Source organism: Ictidomys tridecemlineatus, chromosome 5 (assembly GCF_052094955.1).
Source record: "Ictidomys tridecemlineatus isolate mIctTri1 chromosome 5, mIctTri1.hap1, whole genome shotgun sequence".
Classification (NCBI taxonomy): Eukaryota; Metazoa; Chordata; class Mammalia; order Rodentia; family Sciuridae; genus Ictidomys; species Ictidomys tridecemlineatus.
Genome location: NC_135481.1, coordinates 163,576,189 through 163,601,225, shown reverse-complemented (window position 1 = coordinate 163,601,225; position 25,037 = coordinate 163,576,189). Strand labels below are relative to the sequence as shown.

Sequence of the window (25,037 nt, the reverse complement as noted above, 5' to 3'; positions counted from 1 at the left end):
TATTCCATCCCTTGGGCTAATTCTACCTCACCCCACCCCCTTAAGTGATTCTAATTAGAAAACACACAGGAGGATCCTTATGGGATTTGAAAGCTGCTGGGATTCCCTCTTTGATCTCCCATCTGAACCACGGACGGTTTGTTGTTTCAAATTCTCCCCTCAGCGCTCCAGTTGACAATTATTGGCATTTTAGATCCTGAAGATCACAATGCCTGACAGGCCTGGCCGCCTAAAAACCCCAGGCGAGCACTCCCTCCAAACACCTCTTCTCTCTGCCACAAACAAACCAACCAACCAAAACAAAAAAATTAGCTGCCAATTTATCAATAAGATGCTGGGCCTGGCTAGAATTTTAAAGATGCTTCGGGCATCTTTAAAGACGCAGCTAGCGCTTCCTTTCCCGGGTACAAATAAACCTCATCAGCTTAGGGTACCTTAACCACCGCTATATAAATTCTGCAAAATGCCGCGGTGACTTGAGGAACTTTAGGAATGGCGAAAGAATTTGTTTTCATTAGGGTAAGACTTGGCTAGGATGCCTTCCATAAAGACGTGAACTCGGAAAGTAGTCGAATTTAAAATCATTCATCAGTTTTTCGGACGCGGAGAATACTGGTAGAAAATGGGGTGGTGGGGAGTGCCCATAAGAAAGTTTAGTTTGTTTACTTAATTTCATTCACCAAGAGAGAATCCGAAGGATTCATCCCGGTGGCACTGGGGTCTAGGATGAGAGACGGGCTTGGCATTTGTGAAACGGATGTGTGCGAATGCCCAGACTTGGGTTGGGCTCACTGGGAGGGAAGAGCTGGGCTGGCGTAGGGGAGGAGGAAGGGAGGAAACCGCGGGAGGCGGAGGGAACCCAATATAAAAGGCTCCAGACTTAGAGAGCGCCCGCCACTCCGAGCCTCATAGGGAAGGCGGGAGCCTGAGCACGGCCAACTGGAAAGGAACGTGCGGTGCCACTGCAGAGACCTGAGCCCACAGACGAACCCAGTTCGCTACGGCGTACGAAGCGAGGATCCCGCGCCCTCAGCTCGATCCCCGAGCTCCTCCATTCGCTTGCAGAAGCTTGAAAGGCATGACCCGCGCGCGGGAGCCCGAGGCTGCAGAGCAGTCATGAGGCGGTGGTCCAGGAGCAGCAGCTGCGTTACGGCAGCCCCCAAATCCCCTCCCGGCGCGGCGCCCCCGGGATGAGTCCCCCAGAGTCCAGACTGCCAGAGCTAAGAGTCACTTCTAAGGGCCACCAACGTCCTGAGCGCCCAAGCCACAGGCAACGCGCCTCTGTAGCTTCCTGCCCCGACACCTGCGCGCTTAACTAGACGCACGCCCAGCGAACCCAATCCACCTCCCTTCCCAGGCTCTACTGGGCGCAGGATCTGCTGCACCGAAGGATCAGAAATCCCCGCGTTCAGAAGCAAGTGTCAAGACCCTTCTGGAAAGACACTTTGTCACCCTCCCGATCCCCGCCTGCTTCGGGCCGCGGGGCGCACAGTCCTAGACAGACACCTGGTTTTATCCAGCGCCCTCTCAGTTCTCCACCACTACAACTCAGCTCCACTTTGCCAATAAAGGTTTCTAAACTCGCCTAGGCACCCTCCACTCACCCGCAGCCCCGATTTTCAGTGCGCACAGGAGGTCTCTGCCCTCGCCAGCCACAGCGATCTCGGCAGCGCGCACTTGGCACAGCCGATCAGGCGGACTTGGGCGCCGGCGGGGCGCCCCGGCGGCCCCCAAACAGTGACAACCTCCGTGTACCCAGTGCCCCCACCTGAAGCTAGCCCACCCCAGGACTTGGAGTGCGGGGCAGAGAGGTTGGCGGCTCTCAAGAGTACAGAGTGAGGGAGGTGGCTCGCCGGGTGAGTGGCTCCGGGCGGCAAGGGCGGGGGAGCGAAGCGTGGAGGTAACTCCGGGCGGCCGCTGAAGCCCTCCTCCTCCTCCTCCTTCTCCTCCTCCTCCTACTCCCCGCGCTCCTCTGGCGGCCTCTCCCGCTCCAGCTGCGGCGCTGCGGCCACATCTGGGGCGCCCATGTGCGCTCGGGGGCTCGGCTGCGTCCGCCCCGCCGCCGACCCCGCAGCCCCCTGCCCGCAGGGTGGCCCCTGGACCGGCCGGGGTCCCAGGCAGCCCCGGGTCCCCATCGCCGCCGCCACCGCCAGGCAGAGCCAGGGTTTGCTCCGCAGCCGGCTTGGACACCCCCGGCCCCGCGGTGGCTCCGCTGTGGTGCGGCGGCGGCGGCGGCGGCGGCGGCGGCGGCTCCTGCTCCCCGGGGCCCTCGCGCCCCGCCGCGCCCAGCGCCAGTCCTGCGGGCCCAGGGAGCGGGGCCCCGGCGGGGGCCGAGGCGGGAGCCGGGCTGTCCGGCTCCCGGGCTCCGACTCCTCCTCTCCCGGCGCCGCCGCCGCCGCCGCCCGCTGCGCCGGGTCCTAAAGCCGCGCGCCTCAAGAGGATGGTGCGACTGGCGGCGGAGCTGTTGCTGCTGCTGGGGCTGCTGCTGCTCACTCTACACATCACGGTTCTGCGCGGTTCAGGAGCATCCGACGGGCCCGACGCCGCCTCGGGCAACGCCAGCCGGGCCCAACTGCAGGTGAGTGCGCCGCAGGAGAGGGGCGTGAGCGACAGGGGAGAACCGGGGTGACGGGGCGTTGAGCTAGCCCCTGATGGATGAGTGGAGGCGGGTCCTCCACCTCACCCAAGAGTGACTCTTTGGGCAGTAGTCTTGCCTGGGCAATTCTGCTTAGACCGGTAAAGCGGCGGTCTGGACCTAGAGACTGGACCGGACTTGGAGGTCTGTGGGTTGCGCCGGTCCAGATCGGTCCCTCGTAAAGTACCTGGGGTGCTAGGCTTGGGATGCGTGGAGGAAGTGTAGAATTTGTGTTTGGTTTGGAGGGCTGCTAGTCTTTGATGACCCTTTTGACGCTAAATAACTTGACTTGAAATAAGGCGGAATAAAGATGGGATACACAAGGAAACCTTACAAAATAATATCCCAAACTACGTTTGGAGGAAAGAACTAATCTATCCCATTAGAATGTAATGCCAAAAGTCAGAACATAATTTCCAGAGAATAGCCAGACACCCCCCATCTCCTCCTGGAGGTTCCGGGTGCCTCTACCACTGTGGGACCTCTCCCGAGGTGAGGTGCACCTGGGGAAGACGCAGAAATCAAGGCACCTGTTGTGATTTGTGCCGGGGTTGCCTGTGGATTTTAAACTTATAGCGAAGACTTCTTTCCAGGGACCAGTCCCTGTGAAGGTCCTTTTAGAAATAGGATTCCGTTAATCTAATTCAGCTCCAAGTCAGGGGAGGAGTCTCCACTAGGGAGGGCGTGGTGGGCAGGCAGACGCAAGGTGAATTTTAATGTTTGAGTAAAAGTTCCCTGTGTAGGGGTTTCCTGCCCCTACCTCAGAAAGCGCTGCTTCTTGGGTCTAGGGGTCTGCCAGCTCTTGTTTTAGGGAACTGGTAAAAATGAGTGGGAGTTTTCTCATCAGGCAGGGGCATTTTCTGGCTCCGAAAGAAAGAAAGAAAGAAAGAGAGAAAGAAAGAAAGAAAGAAAGAAAAAAAGAAAAGAAAAAATAAACTATTCTTAAAACATCCCTCTAAAACTCGACTCTGTAATGTTGAGATAAGCATATTCTTTATGTAATTTGTTGCTAAAACTTTACTGTTAAAGAAGAATACACGTACATAATTCTGTCACTTGAGCCTGTGATACAGGTTCAAAGTGCTTCACAGAATTTAATTTATTTAATTTTATTATAACCCTGGGAGGCACAGTACTGTAAATATCCCCCCTTTACAGATTCAAAAACTGAGGTACAAGAGAGGTTAAGAAAATTGCCAACGTTCACACATTCCCAACCGTTAATTAATTACACCAAGCTTTATGTCTGCCAGGGTATTATAGACTAAAGCAAGGGGTTCCTTGCGCACAAATACAAAACCAGGCATGGAAAAGTACACACCCAAAACAAAGTTAAAAAAAAAATGGGACATTTTGGGCTGGGTTGTGGCTCAGCAATAGATCGCACGCCTAGCACGCACCACATAAAAATAAATAAAGGTATTGTGTCCAACTACAACTAAAAAATAATAATATTAAAAAATTGGGACATTTCTAAAAAAGACTTTTTTTTATATATATACCTGTGAGTAAACAGGTACAGCAACAGACAGACCTGGTTCTTGTAGGGGAATAGAATATATGGCTGTCCTGTAGAATGTGGTTCAGACACCAGCCTAACAATGTAGGAATAATTCTTAATATCTTTAAGGTTTCTGGAAGTCATATTTTATACATGATACTTTCTTTCCTCGTGGACTTACAAAAAGCCATAAAAATGATGTTCTATGGAAAAGTAAATTTGGCAGATTTCTTTATGAGGTGTTTGCTATCATTAGAATAACCTGGGGTTGGCCTTTTCCGCCCCAACAGTAAGGTAATGAGAGAAGCAGCTGGTGGAACTGGCAACTCTAAAAGGGAAGTAGATCAAATTCTCAAAAGGGACTTTAACTGAAGAACTGCCCCAAGAGGGCAGAAGAAATGGGGGACTTAGAGCAAAGCTCTTAGGAATATCTTGGGTCCCAAGTAGCTGCTAATCCACCAGCTTCAATGTATCTTGTAATAGGGTTTAGTTATTCTGTCCATTCAAAGCCATACTTATCCAAGCAGAATGATGACTTTAACAGGTTGATTCATAATTTCTCTCTCTCTCTCTCTCTCTCTCTCTCTCTCTCTCTCTCTCTCTCTCTCTCTCTCTCATTTGTTATTGTAAAAGTTTTATATTCTTCCTGACCAAAGTTATTTCTTTGGCCTTCTAATTCTCCAAAAGCTTTACAATTCAAAGGGACAGATTGTGTTTTGCCAAGTGGGGAGATCTGCAAAAGACATTTATTAGTCTGCTGCTTTCAGGCCCTGAAAGTGAGTTTGCTAATAGCAGGTGTATTTGAAGACAAAACTGCAGATGCTGTATTTTTTCTGTTTACCAGACATTTGAAACCCAATTCTTAGACCCCATCTAAATTTGTTGGCTCTGCAGTGTTTAAACTGCTACAATCCTTCTTAGTTACATGAAAAATAATCAATGCTTACACATTATTTCTGCCTTTATCTCCGCTTACAACATTCTAAAACATGAAGTTAGTTTAGTCAGGAATGTGCAATGCTGAGTTTACCAAATTGCAGTATATTTGGAATCATTTAAAAAGAGACACAGCTTTTTAAAGATTCGGTGGTTTGGACATATCAAGGATATCCAACAAAACAGCAGTAGGAATAACAAAAATAATAGTTAACTGCCTTTTATGTGGTAAGCACTGTTCTTAGCACTTTTTACATATTAATTTCCTTAATCCTAAAAGAAAATTCCATGAATTAAGTACTATCATTATTCCCTCTTCAAATGGAAAAACTGAAGTTAGGTAACTTACCCTAAGGTTGCAGAGCTAGAAGCTCCTTAATTGGCTTTTGTTATTTTATAGTGCAAAAAATGTTATTATATATTTTGCATAGTAAATTCCTGATTCTATACTTGTATTTCAAGTTCCCACTAAACTCATAATACTGGCTACAAGAAAAAAATATATATCTTAACAAGTTACATTTTCAAATGAATCTTGACAGTGTTACTTGTCAAACATGAACTATGTATGCCCACATAGACATAAATAATGCATACATACTATACACACATACATGCAAACATGAATTAACAAATTTATTGGTAGTTTCAGCACTCATGAATTAACAAATTTATTGGTAGTTTCAACATTATGTAAGTACCAACCCTGTACTCTAGGTATTCTGTTACTGGGTGGCAGTAAAATGCTTTGAACACACTATCTCTATCGCTTAATGGTTCATGAAAATAATGATGCTAATTTTGTATTGTTATATATTTTTTAAATCAAACAATTCATTGTAATTAGTTGTCTTCAGTAGCTGAATGAAATGCATTAAAAACATCAACTTTTTAAACTTTTGAATGAAATCTCACCTCCTCTTTGGAATAACTTTGTCTTATGTTCATCAGCTGCACGGATCAGTTCTTTCATGTATCTTCAATTAATAATGAGAAGATAATAATATGTAATAAAAGCAGTCTGAAAGACAGAACATCTCAAAATATAGACTCCACAGGCAACGGTAATTATAATCATAGTAATGTTATCTGCTTTATGAAATTCAGTGGGTGCCTTTCTAATAAATCTCAGTCATAGTTAGAATTATGAGTTTTAGTAGTAAAACAAAAACTCATTAAAGCCAGTAAGATTTAAACAAGTACCATAAAACACCAAACTGATCATTTTTACAATAACAATGTAATGAATTGACTTTGTAATGTAATGAAATGACTTTGTTCCCAGTCTCCTAACTGCCATCTTTCTGAACACTTTCTCTCTTCATCCATCCATTGCCTTTAATAAAACAGTTTAATATCTTATATTCACTGCTTTATCTGAACCATATATCGAGAGAATCAAAAGCAACACTTATTCATACAAGTAAAATTCCTCACAAGGGTAATATTTATAGACAGCTGATCCTCCTTGTCCTCAGTGGATATGTTCAAGACCTCCAATGGATGGCTGAAAACTAGGATAGTACCAAATCTTATGTATACTATGGGTTTTCCCCCTATACTTAGATATCTATGATTAAATTTAATTTACAAATTGGCCCTGGTAAGAGATTAACAACAATAACTTGTAATAAAATAGAAAAATTGTAACAATATACTTTATAATAAGAGAAATTTCATCACACTACTCAGAATCAGGTGTGACTTAAAACTTACCAATTATTTCTGGAATTTTCCATTAACATTTTTACACCACAGTTGACTACTGATAACTAAAACCACAGAAAGTGAAACACAGATAAGCAGAGGATGGAGGTACTGAGCCCATTTCACAGACGAGGAGATGGAAGACTAAAGAAATCTAAGTAACTTGCCCAATGCTACATAGCCATAGTGGGGCAGGGCCAAGAATTGACCCAGGCAGGCTGATTGTGGATCCCAAATTATTGTTCCCATTTAGGAACAAGATACTTCTAGCTTCAATTCAAACCAACAGTCATTTATATTTCTTGTTTCCTGATTTGCCTATCTATGTTCCTGTCAGGCTTTTTATTCTTGTTGCTGGAATTCTTTATACATGATGAATGAATGTTTGTCCCACTTAGCTATTGCTGCATAACAAAATACCCCATAATTTAGTGGCTTAGTACAACCACCATTTCATTTGCTTGTGAATTTATATGTCAGCAACTTGCTATGGGCTCAGCTATGTGATTCTTTCAATTGGTCTCCCCTGAAATTATTCACGTTGCTACAGCCATCTGTTGGCTTAACATGGTGGGGTGATCCATGATGACCTCATTCATCATTGTTGCTGTCATCTAGGTACCCCTCTCTCCAGAGTCTCTCATCCTTCAAGAAACTGGTCACCTGTCTTTATATGGTAGACTCAGAGCAGGAAGGAATAAAAGCAGGAGTTGCAAGGCCTCTAAACAAACTTGACAATTATTCGCACTTTCTTAGCACTTTAGTTACATTCTATTACCCAGTCAAATCCTTGACTCAGCTTTGATTCTTAGGAACAGGACATCAATTCTTCCTCTAGGTAAAAGGAACACCAAGTCACATTGTGAAGGAGCATGTGAATGTGAATGGGAGGGGTTATTCAAGCCATCTTTGCAAAATACCTACCATATTGGTCCATTGTCTCATATATTTTGTATTTTGCACCTGTCTTTTAATGTTGTTTATGATGCTTTTAGACAAGTACCAACTTTTTCTCTTAAATGTAATCAACTCAGAATCTTTTCCCTATGACTTTTGGCTAAAGATTATAAAACTCTTTAACTGTATTCTGTTCTAATATTTTTATTGTTTTTTGTTTGTTTGCTATGAACTGCATTCTATTTTGAAATTATTTGTGGGTTTAAAATAAAGATAAAACTTTGCTTTTGTTCAAGTGAATAGCCAATTGTCCTACCATACTTGTTAAACATTCCAATCTAACTTCCTTCATACAAAATGCCACCTTTAAAACATGCTAACATTTTCCATATATATCAATGTGTTTCTTTCTTTCAGACATAAGTCTGTTTATTTTGTCTGTTCATATACAGACACCACACCACTATTCATGTAATGTAGCTTCATAGTATGTTTTAATAGGGCAAATGTCTGTTTTAAAATTTTTTTCTTAGAGATTCTTATAAATGTTTTTTTATCAAATGAACTTTGGAATTCTCTTGCTTTAAAAATCATTAGGATCCCTTATTTCTTTTTTAAAAAACATTTTTTAGCTGTAGATGGACAATTCTTTCTTTGTTTCCTTTTTTTTCTTCCCTTCCTCCCTTCTTTTTTTCTTTCATGTGGTGCTGAGGATTGAACCCAGTGCCTCACACATAGGAGGCAAGCTCTCTTCCACTGAGCTACAACCCCAGCACCCTTATTTCTTTTATTGCCTTGTGTATTAAATACTTTGTGTCTGATTAATCTCACTATTCCTGCTTTCTTTTTGTTTTCTTTTGGCATTTCTCGGGGTTTACTTTTCCAACCTTTATTTTCAAGCTTTCTCTGCTTTTCAATGATTAAATATCTCTCTTATTAATAACCTCAGCTAAATTTTCTTTTCTCATGTAATACATAAATAAATTTAACCCGCTTATATTTATTTTGTGTACTGATAAATTTGAAGGTACTTTACCATTTTATTTGATGTTCTCAAGCTTTTCATTTTTTTCCTTTTTACTCCCTCTCCTCCTCCTTAACTTATCTGTGTGACTTTGGCAAGAGACCTAACCTCTCCTCTCTATGTCTAGATTTTCTCACCTATAAAATGTATATATAATAAGTGTTTTGTAGTACTATGTAAAGATTAAAAGATTGAATGTATGCTAACTGCTTTATCAGAGATTGGCACTTAAATGTTTAATATTCAAATATTATTTTAATAAATATAATTTTTTATTTTTCTCATTATGTAAGTTATTTTACTAAATATAATTTTTTATTTTTCTCATTATGTAAGTTATTTCTATTACTTTTAACAATTTAACAAACATTTTTACTCATGCTTTTCTATCAATGCTGAAAATCAATCAGTATCTATAAATAAAACCTCTCAAAACAAAATTCTCACATGTTTTTTCTGTCTTGTCTGTATGCTACCTCTAAAATCTTAAGCATGTTTTCTGAATTTTTAGTGGTTGGATATTTCTTTTCCTTCCTTCTCTTCTTCATTTATTTTTTTTCCTTTTTATTATACTGACCATAACAATCAATTCTCACCAGTTTTGTTATGTTCCCAATAATTATCTTGACTTAACTATAAGATTTACTTATTTTTTTTTTATCTACTGCTGCTCCTTGGGCTCTCATATTTTCATCCCCTATGTTGCTGGAACAAATTCTCAAAAATGCTTTCAGAAAAAGTTTATCACTTGTAAACTCTCTGAGAACTCATATTTTTAGACATATCTTTTTTTTTTCTTTTCTTTTCTTTCTTTTTTTTTGTGATAAGCAATGCTAGCCCGGCGGATGGCTCTGGTTGATCTTGTTTCCCATCAGAATGTTGAAGGTATAATTCAACTTTATTATACTACTTTGTGTTTCACATGAAAATTTGGTTAAATTTTTTAGAAGATGATTTTTTTTAAAAAAACTTGAAGTTTAAGGTTTTTCTTTTCATACATAATGTTCAGAAATTTCATGAGATTTAGATTAAAAGGCTTTAGCTTTTAGTTCTGTTCAGCCTGTGGTGTACACTTTCAATGGGAAGCCCTGAGTTTGTCTTTAGCTTGAGAAAATTTCTTTAGTTATTTCTTTGTTTATTTCCAATACCTATGTACTCTCCCCTGAAACTCTTATAATAGGCATTAAAATTGAGATTTGGGGGTCTCTCTTCTTTGCCCCTTAATTTTTGCTCTCACATTTTTATCTCTATATTTTTAAAGCTTTTTGTTGTTGTTGTTGTTTTGACTATTTGTTATGTTGTTGTTTTGTTTTGTTTGCCTTGGCCAATCTTCTCTGGTGTTGTATATGGAGTATCTCATAACTGAGCCCTCATGGTAAATATTAGGTAAAAATGTGAGATTCAGGCACTCTGAAACCTAGACCTAAATCAGTTATCTCTTTTACTCAGTTTCCTGCCCTCAGCTTCCCCTCCAACTTCTTTTAGCCCTGCTTGGCCTCACCTCTCCCTTCTTCTCCTATTTTCTTTACTTCCTTTAACTTCCCTTTCCTTACCATTATTTCCCTTCTCTCCTACCTCCATCTAAATTTTTTTTTAAATTAACAAGGTATTATTTACATAGAATACAATGGGTAAATCAAAAATGTTCCATTTTTGACATCTGTATATGCCTGAATAGCTGCTGTCACCGTTAGGAGCTAGAGTATCCCTCATCTTCTCAGAAGGCTCCCTGAGTGAGAATATGCCTTTGTAGGCATTTTAACCCTTTTGAAGGCACCTAAAGGACTTCCACCACAAGATGAGTTTTGTGTCTTCCAGATATTCATGTAAATGGAATCAACCAATATGCATTCTGTTGTGTGTCTGATTTCTTTCACTCGACATAAAGTTTTTGAGATTCCCTTATGTTATATATAAGCAAATTTCTCTTTTTATTGCTGATATTCCATTGTATGACTGTACCATCATTTTGTTTATCCATTCCCCATCAATGGACACTTGATTCGTGTCTGATTTTTGTATATCATGAATAACGTTATTTTGGCATTCTTGTAAAAACATTTCTGTGGACAAATGTTTTTATTTTACTCAGTTTCCTGCCCTCAGCTTCCCCTCCAACTTCATTTAGTTGAGTAAATATCTAGTGGTGAGACTGACACATGGTCTCATGCTATTATTGTGGGAATTCTTCTGGAGACTCACTTTTTAGAGACTTTTCTTTCACTTTTTCAGCTCTGCAGTATCACTTTCAGCTGGTTGCCGTTTATTTTATATCCACCAGAAATCTCCCCCTCTTCTTTGGGAGGACATCTCCTAGCTTTCCACTTATATTATCGATTGATTTTTGCATTTCTTCTGCCTTCTCCGTAGAATTTAGAGAAGGAAAACAGATAAACGCAAATGCTTGGTTGGCCACCTTGAACTGAAGCACTATAATTTTGGTTTCTTTTATACAAACAACAACAAAAATGTTATCTTATTTTTGCAGCCCCCTAATCATTCTTTTCCAGCCATGATCTAAAAGGCACTGATCTTTGAGGTTGGAAGATGTCCTCAGGTGCCATGAGAGCTATCCATTCACTAAAAAGAATCTGATTGGGTTTTAAAACCTCTAACAAAATCCCCAAACATCTGTATGTCATACAAGTGATGCTTAACAAGTGTCACTATCAGAACATGTTTTGTTTAATGTGCCCTTTAAAACCTTACTACTACATCTTGATTTCAGGATCACTGTTTTTTTCCTCAGTGTTCACAAGCAGGTGTACCATTCTCTTTTCAAGAAATGTCTCAGCTGGGTTTTGAAGGTGATTAATAGCTCTCTGACTTCTCCACATTCTATTATCTCAATTTCTTGAACTTGTTTTGTTGGCTTTATTTTACAACATTTTAGTGTTTTCCTTGATTCTGCTTCCCCCTCACACCCCATCTTCTGAGAATATCTTTCTTTATCAGTGCTTGGCTCAGGATTGATTTTATGATTTGTAAAGAAAAGAGTAAGTGATGAAGCCCCTTTATTTTCTCTCAACTAAGAATTTCCTTCTATCTTTACTTGTCCCACCAAAGACAGGATTTTATATAAAATATGGGATGGGGCATAACTTCAATATGTGGATTGTATATTATGGCATGCAAAGAAATGTCAATGGAGTATATTGTTGGGTAAAAAAAAAAAGCGGTTCTCACTTTGCATCTTATTTAAATTTTAAATATAAGAACTCCTTATCCATAAGAAATTCATAAGAAACTGTGAACATAAAATATATAAAACTCAATTTATTGCCTTCTGTGGCATATGAACCAAGAGATGAGACTGAGCACTGGGCTAATCAAACCAACATGCCAACACTCAGTGACCCTCTTGGGATTTAGTACTCCCTGCTTACCATGGTCACTGGCTCTATAATATGCCCTTTTAACTCTTCCTTCCCTTTCCCTGTCTGGCTTTCTTTTCCCCTACCAGAAATTCCCAGGACCATCTCTAGGAGAGGTCTCAGGTATGCTTCTGAGAGGAGCCAAACTAAATGACACATTACTTCAATGTTAGTCACTGGGATAGTAGCTACTTCTCTGGATAGTAACAGTGAGGGAAGTGTGCAGGGAGCAACAGAGCAGTTTCCAGGAGGCACCTGCTTCTTATTGTTGTCATTAAAAATGACCAAGTCTATTAGCCTCAGAAAGGAATGTGCTGTGGGTAGCAACAGAATCCTCTATCTCATACCTTCTCAGAGCAGTCAGAAAGAGGGGACTTGTAAATAGCAATGATGAAAAAGGTTAGGCTTAGGCATAGACTGCAAATTCCTGATACTTGGAGATATAATTGGTTCTTTTTCTCCTGAGAAGTTGAGACCAATTAGGGGAACAATGGGGAAATCCTCAGAGGTTTGTGAGGTTGTCAACTAATGCCTGAAAAAGGCAGAGGTCAAGGTACTTTGATAAATAGCTTAGCACCAACTCCCCAAGCACAGACCAGCATGTGTCTCTGGAAAGTTATTTCTGTAAACTGAGTAGAAGTAAAAACAGGAGGTTAACTACCCCTCTTCCTGTTGGCTTTGACCCATGCCCATTTTAGTAAACAAAGTCATTTTTGCACAGAATGCTCTCTGTGACATTAAAGCCTCCATGACAGAGCCACATCCCCGTTTCCCCTGGAAGAGAGTTATGTAGAACCCATGGAATGGAAGGGTTATATCTCTAAGTCTAGGTCCCTGAGCTGCCAGATTTCCATTTGGGGGTTCCTCAACCCCCAGATATTCAACAGCAGTGAAAAGGCAAGTAGACTTTGCATGCAATATACCAGGCCATTTCCTGCTGGACACTGCATATCTATTTTCAAAAATAACAAGCTATGTGTAGAATCTAGATGAAGGATGCAGGGAAGCTGGAAATGATATCACAGCACTCCCAGGTGTTACGTTACACCTACATCATCCACAGAGAACATTCATGCCAATAACAAAGACACAAAGAAGAATCACACCTTCATTCCCAGATATCCCTTGGAGACAGTAATGAGGAGAGAAGGAGGACAGTGGCAGTCATTTTACTATTTTTTAGTACAGCTTTTTCTAAGGAGCAATAGATAAACCATGAACTGTACATATTTAAAGTGAACAATTTAACAATATTGACACCTGCAAAAAACATTATCATGATGAAGATAATAAATAAATCTATCATCTCCAGAAGTATTCTTGTGCCTCTTTGTGATTTCCAGCAATTGCCAGGTGACTACTTATCTGCCTTCTGTTTCTGTACATTAGTATTGCATCTCTTAGACTTTTATGCAAATGGAATCATACAGAGTCCACAGTATGACATGCTCTAGCTTCTTTGCTCACCATGACAATTCTGAGATCTATTCTTTTTTTCTGCAAAAAATAGAGAATTTGTTCCTATTTTTTGCCAATTAGTACTCCATTGTATGGCTAGATATACAATATGCTAATCCAACGAACAACACTTAGGTTGTTTTCAATTTGGGAACTATTAAAATGAAGACGCAGTGAACATATGCGTGAACATATGCTTTCATTTCTTTTGGATGAATATTTAGGAGAAGAATGGTTGGGTCATATGGCAATTGTATGTTTAGCTTATTAAGAAGTTATAGCAATATTTTAAATGAACTTATTTAAGTTTAGGATCTACAACTACCCAAAGGCACCCTTGGTAAATTTCACAGAATTTGAAAGTTGAGTTTCAGGATGATGTTTTTCTATAATTAAAATATCAGTATATGACTATATATCTTCAGTTTATGAAAAACTAAAAGAAGAAGAGGGACCTATCCCCTTGGAAATAATTCTTGGTTTGCAGAATGCCCAAAGAACAAAAATCTCATGGGGCTCGGTTCTTCCAGTATGGTGGTAGTGAAGGGGGTGGTTATGGTGGGGGTAGGAATTGGGGGTGAAAACTGGGTACTAGACAAAAAACCCAATTAGAAAAGTGTCCTAACTTTTCTGTGCTGCTGCCCTCTCATGTCCCTTCACTGTCTTTTTCCCATTTCTTTATTTTTTATACTAGGATTTTATTTTTTTTTATTATTTTATTTTGTACGAGGGATTGACCCCTGGGATGCTTAACCACTGAGCTACATCCCAGCCATTTTTATTTGTATTCAAAATTTGAAACAGGGTTTCACTAAGTTGCTTGGGGCCTCGCTAAGTTGCTGATGCTGACTTTGAACCTGCCATCCTCCTGCTTCATCTTCTCGAGTCACTGGGATTACAGGTCTGTGCCACTTCCCATTTCATTTCTGCAAGAAAGTTAAGAAAACCAGAAATAGATTTTGTCTTCTGTCACCTCAGTTACACTATGACTTGGAAGGCTGATATGGGTTATGAGTCCCAAATGGATTGGAAGCCAGGTTTATTGCTGGGAATCTTTAAATTTCAGGAAACCGAAAGAGCAAAACTTTAAAAGAGGAATGATTCCATTATGTGTTTCTAATTCTGAGTCCATAAAATGGGTTGAGAATACATTAACATGAGCTGTCCTTCTTGCCGTATGTGACAGTAGGGGAGTGCAGAAGTATCCAAAGAGGATTCTCATTATGAGAACAAGAATTGTCCTTCCCTTGCACATAAGGTAACCCATTCATTTCTCAAATGTTCACCAGGTACAGTTGTGGCCCAGAAAAGCAGATAAAAAAGCCCAGGATGGCATCTCAGCCCTTGTATCCAGAATTCTGTCTGTGGACCAGCAATATCTCCTGGGAACTTTTTAAAAAATAAGTCTTAGCTGGGTCTAGTGGTGAACAACTGTAATACCAGCGGTTCAGGAGGCTGAAGCAGGAGGATTGCAATTCAAAGTTAGCTTCAGCAACTTAGTGAGGCCCCAAGTAATTAATGAGACTCTGTCTCAAAAAAAAAAAAATTAAAAAGGGTTAGGGATGGGGCTCAGTGGCTAAGTGAGTCCAATCCCTGGGTCCAATCTCTGGTACAAATAAATAGATACATAAATAAATAAGTCTTAGACGAGGCGCAGTGGTGCACACTTGTAATTATAGTTCCTGAGGAGATGAAGCAGGAGGACCACAAGTTCAATACCAGCCTGAGCAACTTAGTGGGACCCTGTCCCAAAATTAAAACTAAAAAAGGCTGGGGGGGGTGGTTAGCTCAGTGGCAAAACACCCAAATTCAATCCCTAGTACCAAGAAAAAATAAAGAAAGAAAAAGGAAGGAAAAGAAGTGTTAGGCCTCATCCAGAACTACTAAATCAAAATAAGAATTTTGATAAGATTCCCAAGATTGCTCATAGGCAGGTCACAGATTAAGAAACTTTTCTTGTGCCTTGCATGTCTCAGATATCACTTACTCTAAGCCCTATGTTATTCAGCTGTTGCCTAATAATGTTATAGGACAAACTATACCTAAAACTCAGAGACTTATGATGATAAGCATGTTCTCACACCTTCATGGGTCAGTGGGTCAGCTAGAATTCAGAAGATCTGGGTGGAGTCTGACTCCCAAGCTGTGGGTTAGGTCTGGATTTGCTCAGTACATCTTTCACTATTCTGCAACCAGGAGGCTGTCTGCCACACCTTTCCTTCATAACCATGAAAAAGTACAGAAGGACAAAGGTGGACTCAAATGCAAAAATACACTTTATCCCTTTGCTGGATCATACCTTGGTCATACCCCCATCAATCAAAATAAGTCACGAACTCCAAAAGAGCTTCCAGAAGAGTGGACATGGGCATTGTAGTTGTTTAGATTCCAGTTCTGCTTCTAAGTTTGTACCCTGTGAAAAATCTGTGCCTCTGTATTCTAGTCAGTAAAATCAAATAATAACAGCTATATCACTGGAAGATTATAAAAATTCTGTAAGGACTTCCCATGGCACATATAATATTTTAACTTATTGATATTGCATGACCTTGGGCAATTCATTTCAACTCTCTGAATTTCATTTTCCTTATCTAAGAATAGACATCCCAGGGGAGAATGCTATTAATTTTTGAATTGCATCTTCAAAACTGGTGGTGGTGATGATGATGGTGATGGTGATGATACAGAAGCCAACACTGAATGCAACAGACACTTGCTGTTAGGATTTTGTATGTGTCTATTCCTTTCACTCTCATAATTGACCAATGAGGGTCATCCCCATTTTGCAGTTCAAGAAACTGAGATAGAGCAATGTTAGGAAATTGAGATTTAGCATGGGATTCTTCTGAGCACCTCGAGGAGAGAGAAACCTCACAAAACCAATGTGATACCAGTTGGTTCCATATCACTACTTTCTATAGAGAGAGTGCACATTCTGCCTCGTGTCCATTGGTGATGCTTCTAAAAAGGCAAATTTTGTCTTTTCTCATGTGGGAGAAAGAAAGAAAGGACCAAGGGGAGGTCCAGAGAAGAGGCATGGGAAACAGCTGGCCTCCTGGTCAAACAAAATCTCCTGCTCTTTCTGCCTACCACATGGCAAAATCCAGGGGAGCAGAGGCCCTGAGGATGTCATTTCCAGTGGGCTCCACCATCCATAAGGGCTGTGGTGTAAAGCTGCTCAGCCTGGCTGTGCATCCAGAATTAATCTGAGGGGAAGGACAAGCCTCAGGGTAATTGTCTCTGAGAAATGAGAGCTGGTACGGGCTCCTGTTTAAGCCATCCTTCTGGTTGCATGATTGTAGTGCTAGCATGAGATTCTGCCCCCACCCCCGTAACATATGCTGTTTCTGAATCAAGATATACGGGTCCATCTCTTCCCATCTTCCTTTGCCCTTTCACTGCTAAAAAATCATGTGCTACATGGTAGGAGTGGAACTGTGCCCGCAAATATGTTACTCATCACTCATGGGGCTTAAACAGTTTCAGCCTGCAACCACTTTCCCTGATGAAGGGCGCCTTTTCCTACCTTCCTTTCCCAGACATAACAAGAGAAACAGGACATGCCTGGGGACAGGAGTTCCACAAGCTCTGTGAGTTGTATATTCTACTTTTTAATTACTGTTTCTGGCCAGAAGAAGTTCTTCCTTGTGACTAATCAGATTTTCTTTTTTTTTTTTTTCCCCTAAGTGTGTCACAAAGTTCATCTTCTCATGGTCTCTTGGGGAACAAGTGGAAACAGTTTCAAAGTTTCCCCTACTGAGAATAGTTTGTATCACATTTGCTTTTTTTAGTTATGTCATGACTTTGCTAATATCTAACAGCTTGTGGGCAACTCTGATTCCTGATCTTTTTCTGTTATATTTTCTAGGTCCCTCTATCCCCAAAGAAGTTTATCCTTTGTTCTGTTTTGTTTTCTGTTGTTGTTGTTTGTTTGTTTTTAATAGACCATGTCTGTCATTTATTGAGCACAACCTCTTGGACCCCATCATATCGTATCTTTTTTCTTCTTTCTTTGTGCCTCAAATGTTGAGTTGGAACCAATCTCATTCTCGCAATTTAAATAATTTAGGGTTTTTTTTGCCAGAAGCCACAAAATTGAGCATCAATTGGGTAGATAGCTAACATAGAAAGGAAAAATGACTTTTAAAAGAATGTGTGATCACTAAACATGTGAAAATACTACATTTTGCCATTGGAATGTCAAAATTAAAATAATAAAAAAAAATCAAGACCTGGGGGTACCAAGTGTTGGTGAGAACACTGAGCAGCCTCATGGGAATATGAACTGGAAAAACTGTTCATCCAGAGTACCAACTAAAATGAAATAGGTATATTCCACTGACCCATCAGTTCCACCCTGGGTATGTACCCAACAGAAATGTATTCATCTATGCACTCAAAGGCTTGTTCAAAGAATAGTCATGGCAGCATTATTTGAAATAGTCCCAACCTTGAAACAGCCCAAATGCCCATCAGCAGTCAAATGGATAAAAAAAAAAAATTAAAAGCACACAATGGGAAGGAACCAATGGTAACTACGTGCAACAGGTAGTTTCACAAATGCAATGTTGAGTGAAAGAAGCCAGGCTCAGAGGACTACCAGATGGATAATACTGTTTATATAAAAATCAAAACCAGAAAGAATGAATCTCTGCTGTTGGAAATGAGGACACTGGTTACCACCTTGTCCAGGAAATGACTAGAACGGAGCATGGTAGGAGATCTGTTTCTTAATCTGAATGTTCGCTACACAGGTGTCTCAGTGTGTGAAATTTCACTGATCTGTATAGCTATAAATGTGCATATTCCTCTATGACTGTCACCCTCAATTAAAAATATAGTACAAAATGCAGCAGGCAGAGAAGATAGTATAGAGAAGATGACTGTTTTTCACTGGGAAAAGTAACCTGCAGCCCAGAGGCCTGCACTCTAGGCTCTGTGATGTTTGCTTCTCTGCAAACTGGTCTCCAAATTTTAATGAATGTGGAGTAGTTTTGGTGTTATGGAGGTGCTCCTCTGCTTCTGGGGCCCAGTGCTATTGTTTGGACATCAAAGACCAACTGCTGGCTACGATACAGTCCATATGAAAAGAGTGACCAGCAAATTTACTGCTTGACTTCATTCCCTTTAAATGGAGCTGGCCCCATGGACCTCTTTCAAAGCTCAATTGTAGACATATATCTTTTTTATAGGACATTGTGTTCAATAAAGAGAAGCAGTAACTTAAGATAAAAAAGAATACCTTTGAGAGTGCTGTGAGATGGACATTCCATTTAATAAATATCACTGTGGTTATACATGCCCAGACCCTGTCAGAAGTCACACCATTGGCTTGAGAGCCTTCTACTTGACATGATGGCTATTTTGAGCTAATTGAGTTATATATTTATGCCCCCAGCCCTTTCCCTAGACTCTACAAGGTCTTGGGAAAAGTCATTAGAGCAAGGATGTCTCCTTCAAACCAAGAGGGTCACCTTACTAAAATCGGGCAAAATGGCAAAGTTCATATCACATTACTCACTAACTTATTTGAAGCCACCCATCATCGGTGAAGTAAACCTTTATTAGGGGTTAAGTCCAAACTAAACTCCTATCAATTATGTCCAAACTAAACTCCATATCAATTATATGCTTCCTCTCAATGTCCACGTGGACATCATTCCAAAAAAATCCTGGTGTGGAAATCTCATGGAGTTATTATCATTTGCAGACATGAGCACTGGATTAGAAAAGAACAGATGTGTTTTATGCCTATCAGAAAATGAAGAGTATTATTAACTTTTCACAAGAGAAAAAAAGTAGAGTTACTTATAACAAAAAGGATGTCTTTGGTTAACATGGAATCCAGCCCAGGTGGTGGAGAAAGAGGCATCTACAGTAAAAATTACTAGTCGGCTTAAAACTGCATAAATCCAGAATGGCTTTTTTCAATATATGATCATTATGATAGCAGTTAGCCCACAGGAGATGACCATGGCATCCATTCTGTTTAATCCATTACTCCTGAAAAGGCTGAGCTCTCCACTTTGCTGGAAAATGGCTGAGTACTGAGTGGGTTCTTTCCTCTCTGCTCCCCTGCTTGGTCCATTGAGGAAGATGCATAAACCACATTGAGAACTGAAGGTCCCCTGCTGAGATTTTGATGGAGGCAAAACAATTTGAAAGACACTGGTGAAATAAGATAAATCTGGGGGCAAGTATCAATTAGAGAAAAGTGGAAATAGTTACAGAGAGCTATGGAATCACAAGGAGATGGGCACTAACTATTGAATCGCAGGTAGAAATAATGAGTTGGGTTTTCAGAAAGGTACCTGTCTGCCAGAAACAGGTTTTTTCCTTCCAAATTCTTCCCATCAGCCGAATTGCCCTGAAGCTCACTCTGGTGCAGTTCCCATGCCTCACAGTGATTGTTTTACTGCTTATTCTCCAAGGCTTGGCATCTGTTGAGGTCTGAGATAACTCCAAAATGAACATCAGTTTTGGCCTCACATTCTCTCATAAATAGGGAGACAAAGGGGGAGAAAAGAAAGGAAGTGGCCTGAACCAGACCTAGCTAATTCAATTATAGAATGATATGGCTCCAAATAAAGGAAAAATTGCATACCACGGAACCAAGAAGAGCAGATTCCCACCTTCCTTATGTGAAGAGAAGGGAAAACAAAGAGATGGAATCACAACTCCAAAGAGCTACCCTCTAATTATGAGGTTGCATCTTTTCTCTGGGTCTCAATGGTTGCTCCAAGATTGCTCAGACCATTAACTCAATTTACTTTACTTTGAGGGCTCTTGTGTGTCTGTTGTTCCTTTGGGTTGGTGCTTTCCATACCACTCAGGATGCAGTATAAATAGAAGTGTCATGGAAACCAGCCAGTAAGATGGAGCCTTCCCAGATGGGAGGAGCTGTCCATAGGCTATACAGGCTCCCTTTAAAAGAAAAACTCAGTAACCCACAAACCTCCAGTGTTCAGCCTGAAGTGACATCAGGAGGCCATCTGCAGGCTTTCCCTGATATCTGAGGAAAGATTTTACTTGGTTATTTCATCTTAAGGTAGATGCTGGTGGGAAAATGGTGCCCCCAGAGAATTCTGTGTCTTGGTCCTCACCATCTACGTGTACTGCATTTGATTGTATGTCCAGCATATGTGGACATGTAACAGGTGCTCCTGTGCATGTGGCTTCAGGCAAGGTCACCACTCTGCTCACTGGGTTGAACCAAGGCTTCATCAGAGCTTCAACCCACCATAACCTTGTTGAGACACTGGTTAGAAGGCAGGTTGCAAGCACTTACTGAATCTTTAAATTGGGTTATTGGCAAGAAAGACCCAACATCACATTTTACTAATGAAGAATCCAAATCTAGAGAAATGAAAGGATTTTCCCAAGACCATGCCACACATTCATCATAGAGCCAGCACCAGAATCCAGGTTGACTGAATCCTAGTAAGTCCTCGTTCTCAAAGTCACATTTCTGAACATCTTAAAGAGTTTTCATGGTCCTACTTAGCTGAAGAAAATTAGAGCAAACATAACTCTAAAGTACCTGGATTCTATAACATTGCAATCTTTTAAGTTGTTTTAGGTAATTAAAAGAGCATCAAGAGTGTCTTTTTTATTTCATAGACAAACCAGTCAAGTAAATGAAATAATGTATATATAAATATAGACCATTGCCCAACTACATAGTTGGCATTTCACCATTCCATTAGTTCATTCAGTACGTACATATCACACGGCTGTTATAAGCAGGCATTGTGCTGGATACTGGAGACTCTACTGGGAGCAGGCTTACATTCTAGAAGGGAAGACTGAAAATAAGTAATTTATATAGAAAGTCACTATTATAGATTGTTATTGGTGCTTGTTATTGGTGCTTAGCAAGACATAAATAGGGAACAGATGTAATAATAAGAGCTCATTATTAAAATAGGGTGATACCAAGGAAGGACTGGCTGGAAAACTGACATGTGAGTCCTGAACTAAAAGATAAGAAAAGGCCAGTTCTACAAAGGTCTAGAGAGAGCTGGTGAGGTAGATGGAATCACCAGCACCAAAGTGTTGAGGTGAGAAGGACTTTGGCTTGACTAAAAACAGAATAAAAGACTGGAGACCAGACAGTAAGAAAGAAAGGCAGGGACTTTGTAGGTCATAATAAAGAATCTGACTATTTTAAGATTGATGAGGAAGGATCCAGTGAAGAGATTTTGAATTATTCCTCTAAGTTATAGAGAGTATAAAGGAAGGACACAAACATGTTAGAAAGTTTCACAATAATCCAGGCAAGAAATGATGGGATATGGACCAGAGTAGAGAGGAATGGATGGGTATACAGAGTTTGAAGACAGAGACAAGGGTGTCTTGATGATTGAATTTCAGAATTAAAAAGAAGTGAAGAATTAAAGATGGCTTTCAATTTTAAGAGGAAGGATACATGCTGGTGGATTTTCATTGAACTGTAGAACATGAGATGCTATTAGGACATCTACATGAAGATAATAAGCAGGGAGGTGGTCAAATGCACCAGTTGCTGAGACTTAGGTGACATAACCAAAGGGGTAGGTAGAGAACCAAGAGTTGTGGTGTCACAGAAATACTATGGGAGGAGAGTGCCTTAAGCAGAGAGGCCCCCTTATCAAAAGCTGCTACTGTGAGAGCAAAGATGAGGACAGAGAAATGCCAACCTGACCACATGTTGTTTGTTGGCGGCCTTATTGAGAGCAGAGTCATAGGCATTATGGGTGTTGCCTTGGTAAAGGAGTAAACAGGAGTTAAGGAAGTGGAGATGTACATAGGTACATCTTAGGGAAGTTTTATTGTGAGAGGGAGACATTATGAATATGGGGCTCCTGGAAGGGATTTTTGGTTCATTTAAGATCAGGGATGCTTGTGCATCTTGGAGGCTGATGAGAAAGATCCAGCAGAAATGGAGATTAAGGATATTCTATTGAATGAAGGGGACCAAGGAGTAAATTCCTTCAGAAGGCAAGAGCCTAAGTGTAAGAATTGGCCTTTGATAGAAGCAAGAATCCTCATTCCATATAATAGTTGGGAAGGAAGAAAAGAGCTCTGCAGATGGGAAGGTAGCTATAAGGTGAGAATATATGGGTTATCAACCAGGGGCTCCTGTTCTATCAGTGAAATGTGAGGGGAGAGCAAGGACCATGAGTAGAAAATCTGAGGCAAGAAAATCTGAAATGGTCATCTTGGATACTGTAGGAGGTAAGGTTATGGGGGAAGAGTAGTCATGTTTTGGAACATTTGAGGTTTGAGAACATGAATCTAACATGAAGCAAGTTGTCAGGTGGAGCAGTTTTATTTTTTTCATCACTCATCTGCTTGGCTACTAACCTACAGAAGTTGGATCATTGAGGTCAATCAAAACTGAGGTTTCAACAGCCACATAGACCTGAGAGAGAGAAGGGGGCAAGCAGGGTTGAGAGGTGTTGCAATAGGGTGGCTATATTAAGGGTCACACACATGCTGGATAAGAAGAAATTAAAACAGGAAAAAGCTGAAAAGGAGTGAAATTCAGGCACAGTTTCTATTAAATAGTTAAATATTTGAAGGTAAGATGAACTTATTTGTCAATTTTCTAGAGAATATATTTGCCAGTGCTTATAATACTTGGAGAATTAAATGTTCATCTACTTCTACATCTGCAACATGGATGCTGCTGATTCATCTGGAGAGAGAAGGAGAAAGAGAGAAACCCATTAGCCAGTTTCAAAAGGCTATACCTATAGACACACAGTGTAATTTGCTATCTTCTATTCACTCAAGAGGACCAAGGTTGGATAAAATGCAGAGGTCTGTTTGCACCTTCAAAGGTTGAATTAAAAGTCTACAAGAACAGGAGACTTGATTCAGAACAGCTCATCTTTGACTAGTTTGCTTGTGGGCAGAGGGGAAATCTCTAACCATCATGATGACCCCAATTCTGAACAGGTGTTGAGCTCAAGCAGGTGTTGAGCTCAAGTATGGAAGTTTCTGCTTACTACTGTTGTGGAAGGTGTCCAACACACACACACACACACACACACACACATGAAAATATACTGTGGTTGCTTATGTGAACATTATGTGACCTAAAGTCCTATAAGCTATGTGATAAAGCAGTTTTATAATTGTTTTTTCACATAGCAAGAACAGTGAAAAGAATTTAATTGCAAGCAGTCATGTTGCTTATAAAACCATGTTAGAGATTTAGCACAGAGGTTTATTGCATAATTCATGGGCATGGCATTACTCTGCTATACAACTTCACAACTCAAACATAAATGCAGAAATAATGTGGCTTCTTAAAATTCCTTTGGCGGAGGGCTTTTGTTTTGTTTTGCTTTGTTGTTGTTGTTACCCATCATTCAGGTATTTTTAGTACTGCTGACGCATCCACAGCATGACCCACTTTATAGTTCTCCTTTCCTATTCCTCTAGGGAAAAAAATGCCAATACAAAATCATAAATGAGGAAAATGTATAAAAAGGAAAGGTGTGTCTCTTCAGAAGCATCTGCCTTATCCAATATGTAGCATTGATTTCATTCCTGTATTCTATTGGAATAGCCTCCTGAGTCATTTGACATTGCAAATTGAGTCATGTTTCTTTAATCAGCTCCAGGAAATAGTGAAAGAAGTGGTACAGAGGTTTCTTTTTATAAAATGTTCCTAATATCAATAAAGCCTAGAAGTGTGAACAATTTTGGGCCATGATTCTGTGATTTGATTCTCAAAGTATGTTCTCTGCCATCCCCATGTGAGTTAAGTTTCTTCCTTTCTGTATTAGTTATCTATTGCTGTGTAACAAATTGCCCTCATAATTTTTATCTCAGAATTTCCATTGGGTAGAAATTCAGTCACAGCTTAGCTGAGCATCTCTGGTTTGTGGTTTCTCACAAACTACAATTAAGGTATCAAAGAGGAGCATTGTGGTCTCAGGTCCTGGCTGGAGAAGGACCAGCTCCCAACATCACTCATATTGGCACTGATAAGGTAGTTTCCCATGGGCTGTTGGCTGCAGAGAGCCCTCAGTTCCTCGCCATGTGGGCCTCTCCATAGAGCAGCTCACAGATGGCAGCCGTTTTTTGTTTTTGTTTTTGTTTTTGTTTTCAGAGAAAACAGTGAATAGAGCCAAAAAGAGAGAGTGAGCAAGATAAAGTTTATGGTCTTTTGCAACCTAATCTCAGCAACCCTTCATCACTGTAGTTAGATTCTGTTTGTTCAAAGCAAGTCTCTTGCTCCATCCCACACTCAAAGGGAAGGGATTGCACAAGTCTGTGCATTCCAAGAGATGGGAAGATTGAGCTGTTTCAGAAGCTGTCTTTCAAACTCCCATGCACAAGTTTGTACCAAGGTACATGCCCATGCCTGTTTGTTCCAATAGTGAGTTCCTCTGCATCCTCTGGTGTGGTTACCTGGCTCCTTGCTTTTGCAGATTTCCTTCATTTCTACTTTTCTTCCAAGTCCATTCAAAATATAATACCCAGTTTCATCCTATTCTAAATAGCTCTTCT

General features: G+C 40.6%; 1 protein-coding gene across 1 annotated transcript in view; it reads left to right on the top strand.

Moving 5' to 3' along the window:
* Positions 1-2,438: 2,438 nt before the first annotated feature.
* Ism1 (isthmin 1) overlaps positions 2,439-25,037 on the top strand; it is a 70,734-nt gene continuing 48,135 nt past the window's right edge. The window contains exon 1 of the mRNA XM_005320470.4: positions 2,439-2,578. Within this exon, the coding sequence (XP_005320527.1) occupies positions 2,441-2,578 (138 nt within the window). The 5' untranslated portion in view covers positions 2,439-2,440. The remainder of the gene's footprint in view (positions 2,579-25,037) is intronic.